Source organism: Taurulus bubalis, assembly GCF_910589615.1.
Source record: "Taurulus bubalis genome assembly, chromosome: 20".
In the NCBI taxonomy this organism is placed as follows: domain Eukaryota; kingdom Metazoa; phylum Chordata; class Actinopteri; order Perciformes; family Cottidae; genus Taurulus; species Taurulus bubalis.
In genome coordinates this window covers 12,711,910-12,733,371 of record NC_136608.1, presented here as the reverse complement: position 1 = coordinate 12,733,371, position 21,462 = coordinate 12,711,910, and the positions used below count along the sequence as shown (strand labels likewise).

The window sequence follows — 21,462 nt, the reverse complement described above, 5'->3', positions numbered from 1 at the left end:
CATCAGCCCCCTTTAGCCTGTTTAAAAAACCTCTGATAACATCTGTGTGTTCGGTGCCCTGTGAGCAGTCGGCTTACCTGAAAAGGAAACGGAAATACTACAGCACAACTCTAGAGCTTGATACCCTAAGTAGTGGCCCGATATCTCCGTATTTGATTACACAACCCTAACAAAGGTGCGTATGAGCATCCAAAATAAGCTGCTGCTCCCGTCAACGTCTGTGACGAGAACTGTGCGTGACTGAAAATGATGGCTTTAGGCGTGCCGATTCTGGCACGCTAGCTGAAACGGCCATGGGCGTTTTAAACAGCATGTGTCAATTGGCAGCTGTTGACTTTGGTGAGGACTTCAAAATGAAAATAGTCAAAATAATGTTCATTTCATTACGGCAAATGTGCAACGGTAGATTTATCAGACAAAAATCTAATTTTATTGAAAAAAACTAAATGGATTATAGCGTCAGAGAGGGGACAGGACAGTGTGGACCTCAGCTGGAGCCGAGCCACGTCCGCCCTGACGTCACCAGATGGACCTTTACACAGGTACCTTACTGTCCTCATCACTCAGATATTGTCACACAATCTGAACTGAAAAGGTTAACAGAGGGAGTGCTGCAGTTACAAGTTTCTGAGAACAAACAAGACACAGAACAGGATGCAAGGATGAGTTTGCAGAAATCTAACCTGATGAAACAGATACTGCCGCTTCTTCTTAGAAACGGATTAAACTGGCTTGTCGACAGGCCTCTGAATACTCACTCTGCTATGTCTAGGTATCCGCAGGATGCTGCAGCGTGTAGGGGGATCCAGCCCTCATTGTCCGGCTGGTTGATGCCGGCTCCATGCTCCACCAGGAAAGTCACCATGTCAACATTGTCGTCTATGCATGCCTGAGAGAGAGAGAGGGAGAAATAGATAGAAGAGGAGTAAGGCCAATGCAAGAAGCAAGGAGCGTGACCTGCCCTGTGTGTGTGTGCCTGTGTGGGTGTGTATGTGTGTACACATGCATATGAGCTTATGTCAGTGTGATGGCCCGTGCTATAGTTAGCAGCTTGCATGGAAAGAGCATTGCACTGTGTCTGATAGATTGCCCAGTGCGTCCAGAATTGTTGGGGAATTTTGGCAGCCGGAGCGTTCCCAAAACGCCTGCACATAGCAGGGGCGCTTGAAATGCCACATAACGTAGTACCGCCGATGGAGCTGTTGAGGTGCTGTGCATTTATGCAAAAAGCAAGCCATTTCATTTGAGACACACTTTCACAGACTGCTTTTACTGAAGCGTTGAGCTTCTGCGATTAGCCAAATCGTTGCTCACGTGTGATGAATCAAAACCGTCCGCAAACACGGTGCGCTTTTATTCCCTCACGACGAGCAGCTGATGAATCACTTAATTCAATCCACATCTGTGGTTGAGCAAAAGTCAAAACAGCTTTATTTGACGGCACATATTGCCCCCAGAGTTAGTCCACTTTATTTAATCAATTCTGGGCCGTTCGCTGGTGCTGGGGACAAGCTACAGATCTTACGCCAGTCTCCTAATGAAGGACAGGAGGATGTCACAAACAGGCGTGCCATTAGGTGGGAGAGGAAAATCTCAATACAACTAAAACTATTAAGACTCAGTTCGCCCAAAGTTAGGATCACCATTAAGACTGATTGCTGGAGAGGGTGGTACGATCAGCGGCTAACAGACTATGGAAAAATATCACCACATTTGTTTTGGAAGAGGACATCTCAGATGTAATTAAACGACACACACACACACACACACACACACACACACTGAAGACCACCCACAAACTTGTCATGTAAAAGTGTCAAAGTGGATCAGATGCACACAGACAACAAGAGGTTCTAATTTTCTTCACACCATCAATAATGTCGGTTAACTATTTTTCTGAAAATCTTCTGTGCAGCAAGTCAAAAACAAAAAGAATGATGGCCACATAAATAAATAGCAGCTGCAAGTGGGAGGGATCTATTTTGAGATTTTCTGACGAATTAAGGGGGCGATGTTGTGATTTTACAGACATTATGAAACAGAACTTAGGTGGGCGGACTTTGTGTTTCTGTTGTGTATTTAATCAGCACTTGACGGTTTAAGTGTAGACTCATCTACATTTTTGTAAGATCAGTATTGTATTTGTATTAAACCTACAATTGGCCAATACAATATTTATTGTGAAGATGCATATATTGTTATTCATACACAGCCAGGGCCATTGCAGCTTTACTTGGCCACAAGTGAGGGAGCAAGCGGACAAGGAGGTCACATGCATCCGCAAAATCCAAAACGAGTGTGAGGAAAAAGCTGCAACGGAGAGCACTTTTCATTCAGGAAGTACTGAGACTCTGAGGTTAAGAAGTTACCTGAAATCAAAAGACGCACAACAAGATGACCTGCAAAGCAGTGGCCAGAGACAAAGTCCTCAAGTGGAAAACAATCTTTCTTCTCAAATTGTAATCCCAAAAATGCTCAACAGCTATGACCTGATCTGTGGAATCAAAGACTTGACAGCTGTGGTAAATAAAACCAATGGAGATACACACACAGATCAAAACGATTACCATTTAGCAATATCAAAACCGAACTTTGCCACCCAAGTCCCCCGACGCCAAGAACACCGTGCCTGGACTGTCTCGCTCTCTGGCCCCGGGGTTGCTATGACAACAAAAGCGTCGACAAGAGAAACAGATACACATGAACACGCAGCGGCCTCACGTTCGGGGCACACGACTTTCTGGCTGGAATCCTTGTCCAAATTTGGGCCGTTTACAACGCCGTACATGGCCAGAGCTGAGGAGCGCCTACAAAGGCCTCACCGAGCTTATCTGACAGTGTGTGTGTGTGTGTGTGTGTGTATGTGATCTCAGGCACAGACTTCCTCCAGGTACAGATGAACTTGTTAACAAGTTACAACAGATACAACTTTGAACGTTCTGCAGCCTGTCGCTCTCAGCATTGGTGAAATGTCACCCTTGTGGGTTTTGCTCATTGATTGGCACCATCAGGAGCAAATCATGCGTGCAAGTGGTCCCCATCCAAGTTCGCAATTTCAAAATGTCAGCAAAAAGACACCCAAGGTTTCTAATCAAGATCGGCCATGACATCGTATCAATTTAACTCTACTATCATGTCACGAAAAGCTCCATGTTGTTTTTCCCTGTTAGGTTGCAGGACGATTGGGTTATTTTTCACGGGAAATCCCACGCTTTGTGGTCTCATTCGTGTGTTGCCAAGTCTGCCTTCCAGATATTCATTATATTGCATTCTACTTCATTTCAGGATTTGAAATAAAGACGAGTGTCTGCCGGTTGGTGTTGAATTAGAATATAAGTGAAAGTGAGCCGTCTCACTGGCTTTCCAGCAAAGTCAATCAGTGACTCTACCTTTTTAGAACCTTTTATTCATTTTTCACCGTTGCCTTTTGTTTTCTCTTTTGACAAGTGAGACATTTTTTATTTGTATTACTTGCTTTTAAATTCTGTTCAGCTGTAATCTTAATGATACGTTCAGTGTCATTTTTTACAAAAGACATCAGGTGATGTAGGGCAACATATAGAGTTTAATCAGTCAGCCTTGAAATGGTGGATGAGGTACTGTTTACGTGAGGTACTGTTTACTTTCCTTTTGTTTTGGTCTGCCGACACGGGACTGGGAAAAATAAATGGATTGTTCCAGCTTTCTGCCTCTCATCTGAAAACTGTGTGTCCTCATCTAAATCCTCCAACTCAGTCATTCCCCACACACTTATTATCTCTTCAAAGTCTTCTCCTTCTTCAAGAATGGAAACAAGCCCCTTAAGGCAAACACCGTGGTGGCTGTGACCTCCCTCTCCAGTGCGTCACCAGCCTTCACTCCGCTGGCTCCTCCCAGCAGCTATCGGAGCCCAACAAAGGTAATCCCTTAATGGCTGTAATTGTGTGTGGCTGACAGGTGCCAGAGTGACAGCCAGCGTTAGGAACATGCAGAGAGTAGTGTAGTGGCCGGAGGGACGGGATAAAGACGAGTCAGGAGAAAGTATCACGGCATCCTCTAGCTTTTGTTACAGACTAAAGAGCAGTAATGTAAAGAGGCAGCATGGGCGTTTGCAACCTCACAATCATGGTTCATATAAATCTACACAGATGAAATGCTGTATATCAGACAGCAGGCAGAGCAGAGGAGGGGAGGGGGATCCGACCATTAATTGAAGTGATGTTAAGTATGCAACATTGTGGGCTTAATCCCGTGTCTCGCGCAATCACAATCAGCATGTAGGAGCTGTGCTCGGAGGGAAACATTCAGACATGTTATGACTCACTGCTCAAGCAGACATGTTGCCATTTAAACCGGTTTGGCCAGTGTGCGTAAGAGGGGAGGCCGCGTGAAGCTTGACGGCAATAAGATGGACGGCACTACGCGGTATAAACTAGAATCACCGCCTTGTGGTTGTGCGCCTTTGCCAACCAGTCAAGCTGCAGTTCGCATCCATGTCGGTACAAAAAGGTCATCACGTTCGGGCTGGGCGGTATGGCAAAAAATTCATATCACGGTATTTTGTAAGATTCTGGCGGTTTCATGGTATATCACGGTATTTTTTGCCGAGTAAACACATTCATTCATTGACGCCGAAAAGGACCGCCGCCGTTGTTGTTCACCGCTCGCTGGCCAACTCGCTCGCAATTGGCCAGCGAGTGGTGAGCAGCTGTGTTTGTACGTTGGTACATAGAGGGTGTTAGGAAGCTAAACATGGAGGGATTTAGGACCCAGGGGAATATAGGTGGGAAAAGAACAGAAGGGTCTTTTTTAATGTAGCGACTGAGTTTCTTCTTGTTGTGATAGTGGGCGAGCTGTACCCAGCATGCAGTTTGGCAGTGAAATTTAATAAGTGTACAATTATTAGGGCTACAAATTGTTTATGTGTCACAAACTGACAAAATTCATACCGTATGGAAATTTGAAACTGGTACATCGCCCATCTCTACATCCAGTCATAATGTTATCCTATTAGATATTTGTGTGACGTTGCCGTGTTTGGCAAATGAGTTCTTGACTTTTGACCTTGACCTTTGACCATCAAATGATAAATGTAGTTTATCCTCGAGTCCAGGTGGATGTTGGAGAGGAAAGTTGAAGAAATTTACCTCCAGGCGTTCCTGAGATACTGCGCAAAGACTATCTTAAAATGACTCTCTGGCAACAGGGAGGAATAAAAAGAAGAGCAGGACAAAGACGTGAAATAAAAATGAGATTTTTTAAATCACAACTACACAATACCCACTACAATGCCTGCCAAACCTGAATACCACGTCATACAGCTTCAACAGGTGCTACAACGGATGAAGGGCCATATGCAAAATGGTGGTTTTTGAAAAACAATTTGGGTTGATCCTTATTCTTAACGATACCAATGTCTGTGTCACATGTCCACGGATGATTTTAATTCATACCTAAGAGGCACAAAGTTACGCATGTAGTAAATCTGGAAAAGCCAGAAATACTGACTTGCTAAACACCTTGGGGCTGCAGCGTGCTCGATATCACTTGATGTATGCTGTCAGTTTGCCAGGCCGGAGGCAGGAGGAGTCCTTGGCAGCCTTTCTGATAAAAGAACCTCCCTAATGGAAACTGGGGCTTCTGGGAAGTTTACATAACAGGAAGAACAACTACTAACCTAATCAATGGACACGTGAAGAGTTTATTGTACATTGTGTGGGCTAGCTTCTGAAAACAGCTGTTTATCCATTAGGATTTTGTGGGATTTGGCAGCGGAGCGCCTCTAATTCGAGATTAATTGAAGTTGAAAAATCTGAACTGCGGTCAATGGAGTCAAAAGGTCCAATCTGATGAAAATCCATAATCCCAATAAAGTAGGCATCATTAAAACATTTTCCTTGAGGCTTGAAAGAGAAATGTCACATTCAACAGACTTCATTGGTGTTTTTTTTCCCTCTGTTAGATTCACTTTAATTCAGTGCTGTAAAGCGGAAACAACACCACAGGCCATCTAAAGTTTATATTGTAGGACTGCACAGTGTAGCAGGATCTACTGCAAAGAGTCGACGGAGCCATTTGATCCTTGAGAATATGACAGGCTGCTTAGCATACAGAACCACTCCTACCGTGTTCTTTTTGAGACTTCTCAAAAACGTTAACTATAAAAAAAAAAAAAAAATCACGAAACGTGTCTTCTGTGTTCATGAGATGGTGCGAGCCAATGGGAGGCACACGATAAAATAATCAACCAGACGTCACTGGATTTGTCAAGAAACTGGTCCCCAGCCAGCAGCTACTGGTAATGTAAAGCACACACACACACACACACACACACACACACGCACACGCACACGCACGCACGCACGCACGCACGCACGCACGCACGCACACACGCGCACACACGCACACACACGCGCACACACGCGCACACACGCGCACACACGCGCACACACGCGCACACACACGCGCACACACACACACGCGCACTGGCCTTTAAACGGGCAAACATACTGTTAGTAGGCAAACGTCAACATGCAATCAGGCCTCACCTTTTTAGTTCAACAGTAGTCATGAATGCAGGATAAATAACGCAAATACCTCGACAGCCATGTTGACTTGTATTGAACCAAAGTTTCAAAAGGGTAACAATATTCTGAGACAAAATGATAAATAAGGCTTCATACACTCACTCACTAATTAATTAACTGCACCCATGTGGGGATGAATATAGACACCATCTAGAGATTAACTTAATAAACCTTTTCGAAGCCAGTGGGGATAAATATGGAGAAGATTAGGACAGAAATAATACAGTGTCCATCATATGCGCTCGTCTAATCCTGAAATAATATGGAGGAATTCAAACCCTACTCCCCGCTAGCGCCGCAAAGAAGATGGGCTAAGCCATTTCTCGGAGCGAGCCAAAAAAATAAATGCACCCATGACGTGCACCTAAGAAAGGAGGCCAGTCTGTTGTCGTGGCAACAAAGCCAAAAAGAGAACATGGGTTCAGGCCTTGTCAGGCTTTTGAAAGAAACATAAATAAATAGAGAAAAGGCTTCATTTTAAAGCACACAGGGGTTGCTCGGATAGCCCCTGAAGGCAGCGCAAAAAGCAAACCACTGTGAGGCAACATGAAAAAAAAAAAAAAAAAAAAAGAAAAAAAATACTGTTGAAAGGAGCATCTCAAGGTGCCATCTTTCTTTTTTTAAACTCTTGCAGGCATGACTTTTAGCTGTTATTGGAGCGATTCTCATTAACTTTTCTGGCAAAAAAGAAGAAATATTTATTGAGCAATTATGTGAGTCCCACTGCTCTTTATCATCTCAGATTCAAATCAACAAAAACACAGTTCACATACATACAAGAGCTAACATGGTGATATTAAGCCATTCAACCAAAATGATATCTAATGTGATTTTAATCCACAGTTTTGATTACATGACTTTTGGACAGACTTTTATTGAATAACATCTAGAAATAGTTACTTAGCCTACAAGATATGATAAAGCCACGACAGCTTCCTTAAATACACTGTAACAAGCGTATCGCACCATAATGTTGTTAGTTTCTGCCTGTGCACTTTACATTTATTACAACTTCCATCACACAAATGAAGGCCATGAGCTTCATCCTTCACAGGAACCGAAGTGGCTGACTTCAGGTAGACAAGTCTGACACCACAGACAAAACATTTCAAAAAGATGCAGTCTTCTTCATGGTGTGGTAAAGGGGTAAAGCTACCGTGTGTGTATAAAAGGGTAGATTTATTATCTTCTGGGCCATCGTGCAGAGAGCTCCGAGCTCTGAGCTTAATTTAGCAGCACTCCACATCAAGGAGACACTTGAAGACCCCTCCCCTCCTTGACTTCCTTTAGTAGCACCCTCAGATGGCCAACTCAAGCTGCAGAAAGCTCCAGTTGTGGCTCCTGCATGTTTTACTGCCGAGAGTGGCACAGGCAGCCAGCTAAGCCCATTGTGCTCGCAGATATTCTACATTTAATGATGATGGTGCATGGCTACTACATCACCCTTGACTGGCAACCGTGTGCCCGTGTGGTAAGGAATGCCATGAGAACCCTCCTGGGTACCACAAAACAACCTACTTTATTGTTAGAAAAGATCTGTAATAAAAAATTTAAAAAATGCACACATAAACACAACAAAGAAGCACAATTTCGACATTTCCTATTCTCAAAAACACTAGAGTAGCCAAAGTATTTCATGTGAAGCTTTTGGTCAGATTTCCTGCTCTTTACTTTATTATTTTAAGTTCATTGTCTAACGCATGGGCAAATTCAGCTCAGAACCACTGCAAGTCTCTGCTTTGTGCTATTTTTCGCCGTCTCATAGGAAAGCGGGCTAAAGAGACGTAAAATAAGCCATCAGCAGCCACATCGTCACATCATTTGAACATATGAAATATACATGCATGAGTTTTGTCCTGAGATTACCTTTCAACACCTGTTTTACCCGAAGTTCCCTGATGGTATCTAGCCTTTATTTGCCAATGGCGGTGAATGGAATTGCTCAATCATTGAATACCGTCATTCTCAACTCAATAGAGACGTATCTTTTCAGAAACAATGTCCAGATTCCTCGGGATAATCCACAGACCTCAATGTCAACAGTTTTTGGAAGGACAACTGAACCTTCTACTGAATAAATAGTCCGAATGAAACTCCCCACAGAGATGTCCGTGGATTACGCTACATTCACTAAACGTAAAACTACAACAGCAACAAACCAAGAGATTAACGCGGCGATGGGGGGAAACAGCTGTTCAAACCCACAAACGGCTTGAGCCACTTTCACTTCGACCAGGCCGGGATCAAAGCACCTTTAAAACATGGCATGTGAATGAAGAAGGGTGATATCACTACCATTCTCTCTAAGAAACATATTCAACACTTTTTGCAAATTTCTTGCTATCATCTAGTGTGCGCCAGTTTTCTGTGTGTGTGTGTGTGTGTGTGTGTGTGTGTGTGTGTGTGTGTGTGTGTGTGTGTGTGTGTGTGTGTGTGTGTGTGTGTGTGTGTGTGTGTGTGTGTATAGAGATGAATAAAGGCTGAAACCCTCGAGTATCCGTCAGTCAAGCTTAAACATTATCTGGGTATCGTGCTATAAGGTTACACAAACATTGCATGTACAAAATGTTGGCTTTCAGATCTTGTGCTTAGGGCATTCACAATAAAGCTTAGTACCACGGGACTTGTTTTTTCTTTTCCTCAAAACTAAAATATATACAAGCAACAGTGTTGACTGTTGACAACAAAGCAGCTTCCTCTGGAGCTCAGAGTCTCTCTATAGTAGTACAACTTCTATCTGCATATCTGCAACCACCTAACCAGTGAGCAGCAGGGCCCTGGATGAGCATACCAGTGGAGAAATTCCCAGATAAGTAATACTCCTAGCCTTGGGGCTTCAGGCATCAGCGCTTTGGCCACTCCTCGTTGACGACGTCATTGGCTCAAAGGCGCGCAGCCACTTCCACAAAAGGAATTCCTTCTTACTGCCTGCATGTAAGTATGAACGCGTTATGCGTCTGCGTTTGCATGTGCGTGTTACACAAATTAGCCCAGACAATGAAAGATGTGGTGCGAAAGTGAACATGATAGTGGAAACGGAACAAACCAGAGGTGAATAGACGTAGAAGAAGAAGAAGAAGAAAAAGGGGGGGGGGGGACAAATGAGGGAATCAATAATTGTGAGAGAGCCTTTAGTGTGAATGTTTATTCTGAAAAGGTGTACGTGTGAGTGTGTGTGTTTGTGTGCACGCCTGAGACAAAGAGCTCACAGCTCCTGTGCTATTGGCAGGGTTCATGGGGCCAGAGGGTACGAGGGGGAGGGTTAGAGCGCTGCAGGGCGACCAGCTGGGTCCCTCCACTAGATGAGCCCTGTTGGGAGCTGTAACCAGACTACACACATGCACACGCGGCCTCTGCCTTCAGTGCTCTAGTTGCTGCTGCTACTGAGGACGACCATATATGGCCCTGGGATTCCCATGGAAAAAGAAGACCAGGATTGAGGAAGGGGGTTGGGGGGAGAAAAAGAAGAAAAAAAATGCCGCCGAGATTGTAACTGTATGTTTCACTTGGGCTTTCGCTCGGCAGCCAAAACAATAGGCCCACTTGAGAGCCAAATTAGTTTCCATGTGAGGGGTCCAAAGGCGAGATGTGGAGGGCAGAGAGGTCGGATAGCCACGGAGAGATGGCAGAATACAACCTCCGTTGATATTTCCATTTCCATATAATAGAACCGTTATGTGGAGGACAGTAGATAGCTCACTGACAGTCAGTCTACTAAAGAGGCATTGAGAAGGGTCCACAGTGCACCCACCCCCCCTTTCCTCCTCCCTCACTGGCACCATCACCGCTCATGCCAACAAGCTGACCCCGAGAGGTTAAATGGATAGTGTGGGCGCCACAGCCCTGCAGACATTCTGCCAATTTTTAGCCATTACCGCGAAAAATATGGATTGTCACCAGAGTGGCACTGCATCACTACGCAGGATCAAGTGCTAGTTTGCTGCCACCTAAAGTCCAAGACCATTTCCATTGTTTTGAGTGTACTAAAATAAGATACATACAGTGTAATCTACACGATAAGTATAATACCCTCCTCATATGTAAACAAATGGAACAATAAAACCTGTACACGATCATTCAATTTGGAAAATGTATCTTGACAAGACAGAGTAATACTTGTGCAGGCCTACAAAAAGATAAAACCGCAGTCCACTGCAAGACTTCTAACTATTGTGTATTGTATAGTGAAATTGTTCATAACATTAAATGATATATTGATACAATGCAGACCGTAAGTCATTTCCATATGAGAAAGGGGTCAACAATTTTTTGTATTCACACATCCAACACAAGCTGGAAGAAAAAAAAGGTAAGAATACATATTTGTTTGGCTGGTTTGGGATAAATCATTTGACAAGGACGTACAGAAAGCTACATGCCTGCATGTGTGTGACAACATGAGTCTGTCCGGCTGGTGTCAGAAATAAAAGCAGAGGGAGTGTAAGAAGCAGGCTCACTAGTGGAGCCTCAAAGAGGAAATGAGAAAAATAAACAGCCACTTCCTGTTCCTCTCTGGCCTGAAATCTCCAACACCCTGATCCCCCCCCCCCCATACCATCACCACCTCAGTATGGAAAGACTAGCAATACAACCCCCCCCACCACCTTTCTCCCCCGAGTTGTGGGCCTGAAAACGCACAACATAAGGGCAACCGTTTTTACTCTCCTTCCAACAACCTGAATAAGACACAAAGAGGTATGATGCTAATTTAAAGCCAGTTCCTCATTCGGCGGTTAGGCACATTAATAATCAATGTCAGTTGCTTAAAACATGCATCCGAGGCCCCAGAGATAACAAATAATGTCCACCACCTCTGCACAGTCAGATGAGAAACTACAGATTGATAGTAAACAAACAATTATGATCAATCTGTCATCAATTGATCACAGAATGAGATTCCTGCACAGTGGACTAGGACTTTACTCGACGTGATCTATAAAACAGTCGGGGGGCGAGACGCTGAGGATCGTAACCGTGTCTAAGCAGGAGCGGTTGTGGTTCATTAATTATTCATTTAACAGTCAATTAACATCTCAGCTTGATATGACTCAGTGACCTGACATTTATGCTCTATAAAACATGGCGATAAAATTCAGTTTGAGGACACTAATGAATTTCAGCGTCTCTTATTTTGCAATAAACCCGGATGTTAAAATTGTATGATTTTTTGATAGCCCTCTTTGATGAACCAAAGCATTATTTCCTATCATTAATTCCAGTCTTTAATTAAAAGAGTATAATGTTAAAGATAATTTATTCTATATAAACCCTTTGTTTAGTATATTTATGTGCCAGCAGGAAACACTTACGTCAGTAAAAGCCCACTCTTCACCAGCTCGTCAATTGAATCTTTTTATTGTCCAGTGAGGGACAGTTGCCGTGCAACAAGGTTTAAAAGCATTTGGGATTATTCAAAATATGAAAAACAGATCTACTAGTATAAGAAAAAAAGGAAACATCACCTTCAAGCTAACACAGAGGCCATGCTGCTTACGCAAGTCCATTTGAATCACAAGCCAAAGTGCTCAGACTGTCATGGTCCAGGCCCATTTACTGACACTGCTGTTTATCTGCAGGAAGAGCATCACTCGAATGCACTTAATCACAAAAACACTAATGGGGGTAGCAGCTTCACAGCAAAGAGCAGGTTCATTCCATCTTTTGGCCACTCATGGATCAGCGCTAGCAAAGATCGATGCCAATTAAGTATAAAGGAAGAGTCTTTGTCTAATATCAGCTTATAGGTCTTGCTAATATATTTCTGTATAGACTATGTTTTACAATATACATTTTACTGGTGATGTATGCAAGATTGTGGAATCAGCCCAATTTGTTTGTTTTATTTACACAATCAATTTAGCAACAGGGTAATCATATCATGATGCACTTTCAAAAATACAGTAAGCTATCCTCTGACAGGAGGAAGCAACAACGAATGAATAACTTATAATAATCGGGAACGTACAGGTATCATGTTCTGGCTTAACAATAACAAAGTGTAGATTGCAGATGGCCAATTGCAAGTTCACCTCTATCCCTCATTTCGTCCGCTGAAGATGCAGCCATTTTGAGAATAAATGGAAAGAATGTAACCTCACCCTTCCACAGACAACAAATGGACATGCGCTCTTTGCCTTAATTGCGCTCGCTGCTCTGTAAGACAATGAGGAATTCACAGTCTCTGGGTCCAGGTGTTTTCAGTTCAGAAACAGCTCATAAAAAACACTCAGCGTGAGACATGTGAATGCCGCCAAGCAAACAACAGCAGGATGGCTTCAAGAAGACCTGGCTTTAGTAGAAGACAGACACCATGTGCCACGGAGTGGGGGAAAAAAAACAAGCTGAAGTCATCCCACAAACATTTCACAGCAGCTTGATACTATGCACGGCCTGGAAAAGTGTGTGTGAGTGTGAGTGTGAGTGCGTGTGGCAGACAGAAAATAATCTAGGCCATAATCTGTTGAGGCACCTGGAAGGTTCCTTTACACAAATGTCTCAACATGCAATTATGCGCGCATGTTATTTCTCATCCACCTCTCGAACCATTCCACAATGCAGGGACGAGAGCTACAACTTCAGGTACGGTGACGAATAGTAGCACAAGCTGACATCATCAAAACCACACGAGCAGAAAGGAAGCAACAAAACATTTGCTCATTTTGATGTAATAATTACATTTGGCGAAAAAGTTAAGCGTGAAATTAATTAAAAAAATGCTGCACCACATCAAATGTGCTTTTGTGTAAGGTCAAGTCTGTGTCCATAGCTTTGCTGTCAAGTCAGCGCAGATCATATACGTGGCAGCCGGTTTACTCTCCTGAGGAATTCTCCTTACGACCCCAGGAAAACCAGTTTCAACCTGCAGCAAAGCTCTGACATGCTTCAGAGAACCCTCACTGTTCCAGATCCTCTGGAATATCCGCTAATGCAATATAACAGCAGTGTCATAGAGTTGGGATGCATAGGATTCAGGCAGACCAGAATCAACCGAACCATAGGTCGGGTCAACCGAATATTTTCCATCATTGACGGAATTATAATCCCCCCCCTCCCTGTTGAAGAGAGTGTTAGCAGGATCAGGAACACGCCTGGATTAGAATCACAGACTCCACCTTTAAATATGCCTTCAGCCTCTTGTCTTAATGTAATCATTTAACAAAAAATGTAAATAACGGCTAATAATAGATTATGGCGGAAGTCTTTTGCAACACTGTTCGTCAAAATGTCGGGCAACAAGAAAGTCAAACGCATTCACGGCTGAGCCATGCATGACTTTTGTTCCAGAGGAAATCAGTACTTTCTACTTTCCTTTCTAAGAAAGGCTTTACAGTTTCACGCATAGCTTCTCCGCAAACTCAACGAGATACAAACACACCACATCTCTCACTGAAGACACCTTTACATGGATTAATTTACCCCGACATGATGCGTTCAGCTACTTTAAACAGCTGTTTTGGACTCTTTTCTTGTCAGCATTATGGTTCCATCACATCTGAGCCAACGATGTGAATTTGATTTTAATAGGAAAAAACCACCTCGACGAAGCAACTACATGGCGAGACATTTTACAATCCTTCCAACCCATTTAGCTTACACAGTGGCTGTCTATTTTCAAACTTGACGTGTTAACACTCTGCGCAAGGAAACAACACCGACGTGTCACAATCAGCAGATGACCTGGTACGCTGCAGAGCATTGGCGCGCAAACAGCACAATGACTTCCTGCTGATGATTATGGGGTTGGTGAAAAAGGTTGAATGAAACAGTGAGCGAGGCCAGCCCGACAAGGAGAGACCTGCCAATTATAAACAGGTAATATATACATGTTCTGGGCCTCGGAATCTAAAATTATCGCTCTCAATCATCAAGCGTGCCGAGGTTACAATAGCGCTACTGTGATTCACTGCGGACTGGAATTCAGCATTGCGTCGCAACGTGACCTTTTCTTTTATGTAGGAAATGAAATCAAGGACATCGTGTTCATCTCAGATCAGTGGATCTAAAGCACAACTATGCCGACTCAAAACACCCACAGAAGCTTAGGGGGACATTACAGCCATTGGTGCTTGTTGTGCAAAAGTTCACACATTTAACCACCCTCAGCACTGGTCACACAAACCAGCTGCTGAAAACAGAAATGGTGTGAAACTGGCAGAAAATCTAATCAAATATTCCTTAATCTAACCACACTGTCCATCAACTATTGTTTCTGCTGTTTTATCATGGTTTGGTTGGCTTTAACAATCCACATAGATGCAGCCATGTTTTCTTTCTCATATTCCTAATGTTGCTCTTACCATCTGCTTGATCTCATTAGGTTACAAATTACTTCTGCAAGACCCGTTTTGGTGCTTGTGTTATTCATGATGCAATAGCATGTTCTCTACTGTACCATAGAGGCTGAGATGTTTGAGAAGCTGATCATTCATCAGAGTGAAGAAATAGCACCACGAGGCTAAAGGATAATTAAATTAAATTACGATTATTCTCTTGCATGCATTGAACTGGACCAAATTACACCAGTCCATGGAGGCTTCTGATTTGAAACCAGAATTAAGATCTCAAACAAAAGTGTGTCATTAGCAATGATACACAATCATACCTCATATTGCAAGCAGTAAATATAGCTATGTATTTGCCACAACTGTACACCAAAACCAGACAATAGCTAATCCCAGTCGAGGAGGACTGGCTGTTAACTATTCGTGCTAGACAAAGAACAATAACATCTAGACTGTCTAGATTCCAGACCATGAATTATTAAATTGCATCTTAATGTATTCTGCAATATGTTAGAAATGCATGAGTGACTAGCTGCTACTGTAAAATGGCCTTAAATCATAACAAAGAACCTGGAAACAAAAAGATGAAAGAAAATGTATTCTGAATGAACAGATACAGCGCCTGAGGCATGGGCAGTAACGCTGGCACTACACATGCCAGCTTGTCCCCGCCATGTGATCGAGTCAATCTTATTCGAAAGTATAGCCTAATGTATAACCCAATTTTAAAATTCATAAATCTGCATCGAAAGCGCACAATAACTCATGACACTTTAACGATAATCAAAGGATCGACTGAAAGGCTGCACTGTGGTTGAACTGAATGATTTCTTAACTACCTGGAGGTTCAACAACAGGTTAATACAAAAATAAAAATACCACTCCATTGTGCGAGTCTGTACAACGAAACAAAAAGTAGAAAATGGCACTACCATTCAAAAAAGGCCCCAGGGATGTTGGTTTAGATCATGCACATCAAAAGGCAGTTGATTTACAAGGCTTTCTAGGAAAGCACCAAATATCAGTCGGCTTCCTAATTAAACCTCAATGCAAAAGAGCATCGTCATCTGGGCTCACTTTAGGCCACATGCTATACACCCCCTAAAAACCCCACAAGCTGCTGAAAAGATGACGACAGCACTGTGCTTTACATTTCAACCTCAAATGATGTATCTTGGAGTTATTCTGCAGGCAGCTAGAGCTGAGACAGATGTGTGTGGGTGAAGCCTTTTCTTGGTAAGATACCAACCTGTTGTAAAGGAAAGCAAAACAACAACAAAAAACAGGTGAGAGTAACAGGTAAGATCTGCATTGCAATGTGCCGCTTTGCTTGTCTTAGCCAGAGGGCCTCTCCACATGATGGAAGGATTTTCTCCCTCAGGCAGAAAGACAGGAGGCTTGGGGTTCGTAAGAGGATGCCATGACGCCTTTATCAGAAGGACAGGGACATGTCAAAGACATTGCTTTTTTGCTCCTCTCACTGGCCAACAGCGAGCCTCAGGCACAGCTGAGAATCTCAAGGCCGGTCTGATCTGTAGCGAGAGATCCACAGCAATTATGCAACGCGTTAATATGACCGATGCCGGTCCGGATGAAAAGACACACAGCCACCTCACCATCTTCCGCCACATAAATTGTTCCATTACAAAATCCACGAAATTGATTGTCATTTCAAAGTGCCGGGCGCTGCCAGAGACTTTTTCTCTGCTCAGCCTGTTATGCAACTCCCACTCTGTACATGCAAATACACCAACACAAGTGACTCGCAACCTTCCCTGAGTCGTTGTCATGGAGACAGTGCAAGATAATGTTCATAGACTTCAGGGCCATAATGAGTGTGTGTAATGTCAACAGAGCAGCGGCATTGTAATGCCCTACTCTGACATGGTAAGCTGGCCCCGAGTCTTGTCACCTCGGTCCTCTGGATCAACACGAGCTATGAAGACTTAAGACAAAAAGTTCAGGTGTGGGTCAGTGTGGAGATTTTCTTGTGTGAGGCGACAAGCCCCGGTTACCTCCACACTAATTGCTGCCTCGATGGAGCTCAGTGGGCAACAGTCAGCTGGGCCTTGGCGTTGCATTGGGAGTAGCAAGCCAGAGAGAGAATGACTGGAGGGGAGGGGTTTAGGTGACAGCTGAGGAATGTCTGCTCCGCTCTCCCTTTGCCATGGTTTCAAGCGACTGTCATGTGAGGAATGTACGAGCTTGGACGACAGGACTTGGAATGCTACCCTCAGAGACGAATTTAGCAGAAGTGATCTGGAATCTCCACTCGTCTACCGAACTCCTCGTTCGGTGCACATGAATCCATGCAGTTTGCGTGAACCGGTCTGTCAACCACATCATAAAATTTTATTTTGAAATCACAATAACTATATTAAGTTGAAATCTTAACCCTGGCGTGCATCAAAATCTGAAGGCGTCACAGAGTATTGTTAATTCTCCAAACCTCATCACTGTTCACTAACAACATCCATATGGGCAAGGGGGCCTGATATAATGAATCACATTATAGAGACAACAACAGCCGGGAACATGTTCACGGGTCCTTCTACAAATCGTTGTTAAGTGACAGAAGGCTGATGACTCGCATAACGACACAACCTCCAGCTTAGATGTGAGATCATGCCAGGGCTGCACTACAAAGCAAAGCTACAGACTCTGAGTCATACCCAAACTTAGTATCATCTCCTGAAACCCAGTTAGGAGAACTTGTGGCGGTGGTATTTATAACCTTGCACTGGTCACCAGCATTGGGAGAGATATCGCTGCACCTAGTGTGGAGAGAGAGTCCCATGTAGAATTAATTCCACAGCACAACGGACAAAATGTTTAGTGAAGTACGTTTTGTGAAAATGCAAAAGTTGTTAGTTTCAAATCTTGTCATCTTTTTCTCTGGAATCTAAAAAAAAAAGACATGATTGACCAACTGTCCCTCTCCATCATCATCATCATCATCATCATCATGACCTTGATGAAATTCTGGCATTAGCACTCTAAACAGAAATCCCTACATTTCCTTCTTCAAACTCTTTATAAAGAACCCAGATCATATGCTGTACTACAGCGTGTGCGTACATGTGCACATACAAGCACGTGCAAACCCCCACACACGAACATGGCAGCTTCTCGTCTCCGGAGATGGTTAGGTCTGAAGAGCAGCACTGCACATTCTTTTCTCACTTTGGCTCATCCCTGGACATCGGCCCAAAGAAAGGCAACGCTTGCACCCAATGAGTTTCCACAGGGGGCCAAACTAACAGATTTTGAGCACAAAGAATGGCTGATTTAACAACAGCATTAATAAGCACACAGAGAAAAATATTTACACAAATAAAATCCATTAATCATTTTAAGATAAAGTTAATGACCCATCTCAGAAAACATACTTTAATAACTTTGAATAGGTGTAACTAAGTCTATGTAGCATGGTAGTGCAACAAGCTGTACGCGGGCTTACTAACACGGCACATGTGGGCATGACTAATAAGGTGACATCACTGGAACTTTACGCAAGCATTAAACATTTAATATATGAATCATTTCATTAATTCCTCAATAATTGAAGCACTTGCTATCAAAAAAACTGCTGATGCAACTAAATACACTGAGGTACAGGTTTTTCCACAATTAATAACTGGAACTTAGATGTGTGAAGTTGATAATTAAGTAACCAAGGTTTCCTGATGCCCTAAAGCTCTAATTAGGAGATAAGTGCAATGCCCTAGTAACACATCCATCTAAGTAGGTTTTTCTTTGGTATTAAAAACTGAAATGAACTCACACCACAGCAGCTGTTATTGTTAACATACCATAATCTTATTCCATTTGTAATAAATGTCCCCAGATCCAATAACATAGTTTATATCTGATAAAGAAGACTATTGATACGTTCTAAGCAGTATATATTTAACAGTAAAGGGTAGAGAGAAGTTACATCTGGGGCTTAGCAGATGAAAAACAAAGTAGTAGACAATACAAATGAATCCCTAACTAGACTGACGTATTCACAAATTACACTGTTGCAGCAATTTCATTTTCAGCAAATCTACTGTAACGTCCAGTACAGTACACATCAGGACTCGTCTTTCTTTTCAATGCACCTAGTAGCTACCACACTACGATCACTATATTGGTGTTTTAACAACCTTACAATCTGTCATTTTGCCATGCTTAGTTTGTTAAAACAAAGCCTCGTATACAGGTCGCACCTGACGTTACCGACTAACAGCCAGAACGAGCTGCCATTTTCATTATTTGTCTACGAAAGCACAGAAGCTAGTCAACGTAGCTACCCTGGTTAGCGAGCAAACACTTAGCATAGCACTGCTGGCATTCCTGCCAGACAGCAAAGTGTGTGTGTCACACATGTTCCTTGTACACATTAAAAGTCACCAAACGTCAAATGTGGTCAAATCTCCAGCTCGCTGACGAATGAATTAACGTCCTCTTAAACCCCCCAATAACAGCTAACGACAGCTAGCTTATCCTGCTAACGCACTGCTAGCATGCATTCCGCTTGGCTGATAGTTCACTGAACTAATTCACCTCTTTGTCACATTTAAGCTAATACGCAAAACAGTGCTGTCAACAACGCGTGTATTACGTAAATGCCGTGTACAGTTAAGGCCTCGCGAGGGTAATATCAGCCTGTAACCGAAGGACGTTAGCTAGCTAGCTTCTGCTTTTTTCTCCAGAGAGTAGCCGCAGACGACTGTGGAGGGTTTTATCAACAAAACCACTTTGACTGTCAGCCAGGTCGTAGCCATCGCTGTGGAGTTAGTTTCGCCTGGATGTGCGTCTCAAATCAATTACAACATAGGAGTTAAGCTTCTGGCAAAACACCCGGAATTTATTTTTTATGAATGAACCATAAAAAGAGCAGTGGTAGCTCTGCTTGAAAGCCACTGACAACATATAAACGACCCGACGTTACAGTTTGAAGTGCAGCAGTACAGCAATTAGACTGCGCCCACTGACTGATGATAGACTAGGTTACTGGCTGCAAAACGTACTCCTCAAAGCGACGCGTTTAACTTTCTCGCTTATTGCGGATTGCGCTCTGAAAACTGCAAGCACAACCAGCAGTTTTACATTTAAGTACTTCATAACATAGTGCAGAGAGACGCCAGTGTGTTGATCTCTATCGATACGTCTGAAAAGGATCGGAGCTTGTGCTCGGTAGGTAAACAACGGGATGGGAATGGCTTCCATTTGACAGGTGTTCCAGGGCAAAGCGCTACTCGTGTCTATTGATGCCGCCGGTGGGCTGACACTAACAACTGGCGTTACAAGCGGGCGGACACGAACCTGGTGGAGGGCGGTGAGACCGTCCACATTGGCGTAGTTGATGTCAGCGCCCCGGTCAAGCATTCGGAGCACCTCCTCGGTATCGCCGCTTGAGCAGGCGGCCAGAAACACGGCGCCATCGTCGAACTTCACCTTCGTCTTCTTCTTTTTCAGAACAGGAGGCTCCTGGTCCGTTTCCGAGCCCAGCCACCGCTTTAACTGCTCATTCCTCTTCTGCTTGGCGTCCGCCATCTTCATCCCCCTCCTGTCTCGGGCTTCTTATCTTTCTCCGAGAGAGGATATACTTTATAGTGCCACTATCCCACAGCGCACTGGGGCGTGGGAAGGGAGGGCTGGGGGAGGAGGGGGAACCGAGAGAGAGAGAGAGAGAGAGCGAGAGAGAGAGAGAGAGAGAGAAAGAGAGAGAGAGATAGAGAGAGTGAGAGAGAGAGAGAGAGAGAGAGAGAGAGGGCGTCTGGATTGTTTTCCATAATCTCGCGAGATCTGGAGCTCAGGACCTGCAGCATAACGTCATCATGAGCGGATTATGAGGGGAGAGTGAGCGGGGTAATCCCTTATAGACTGTGTACACCAGGGGTGTCAAACAAATTTTAGTTAAGGAGCCACATACTGTCCAAGTGGGCCGGACCAGTAAAATCATAGCATAATAACGCATACATAACGACAATATTTCTCTATGTTTAAATTATTGGTGGAGGTTTTTGGATGATAAACCCTATTTTAAGGTCTTTCTACAATAAACTAGAACTAGAATCAGCACACTGTTTATCTGCCTGGGCTCTCCTCTGCAGATTCCCTCGCTTTGTGACGCGTTTGTGACGCCACTTTCATGACGTGATCCAAAATACAGTGAAATGTCCAACAAGTTATCCTCCATTTGCAGCTTGTACCTTCTCCCTGAATTTCGTCACAACGCCTGTTTTTCTTCCGATCAATTATGGTGCACCGTCTGTAGCCTCACTGGATTTTAGAATTCTAGAATGGAATTTTAGAACTCTAGAATGGAATTTTAGAATTATAAAATGTCTCAATGGTTATCATGCCTGTCTTACAAAAAGATAATTGGTGGGTCGAGCCCCGGCTCAGGCTTTTTTTTTCTTCTTCTTTTTCTGCAATTTTAACAATTATTGGTGTATGCCAAAATAAGACAAGAGTACTTGAAAATATTACATAACATTCAGATTTCAAGCACTTTTAGAGAGAAAGAGGCACTTTAACATAGAGTATGAAGTATTTGTAACACCTTTCTGCTCCATTGTATAACATATAAAGACTATTGTTTGTTGTGATGCTACTGGGGACAA

At 43.4% G+C, this 21,462-nt stretch overlaps 1 protein-coding gene across 1 annotated transcript in view; it reads right to left on the bottom strand.

Moving 5' to 3' along the window:
• The window catches only part of ppp1r12a (protein phosphatase 1, regulatory subunit 12A), a gene marked incomplete at its 5' end in the record, with an annotated part of 48,204 nt that extends 27,809 nt beyond the window's left edge, over nt 1-20,395 (bottom strand). The window contains 2 exons of the mRNA XM_079235799.1: nt 759-889; nt 20,159-20,395. Coding sequence (XP_079091925.1) covers nt 759-889; nt 20,159-20,395 — 368 coding nt within the window. The remainder of the gene's footprint in view (nt 1-758; nt 890-20,158) is intronic.
• Between the last annotated feature and the right edge of the window lie 1,067 nt (nt 20,396-21,462).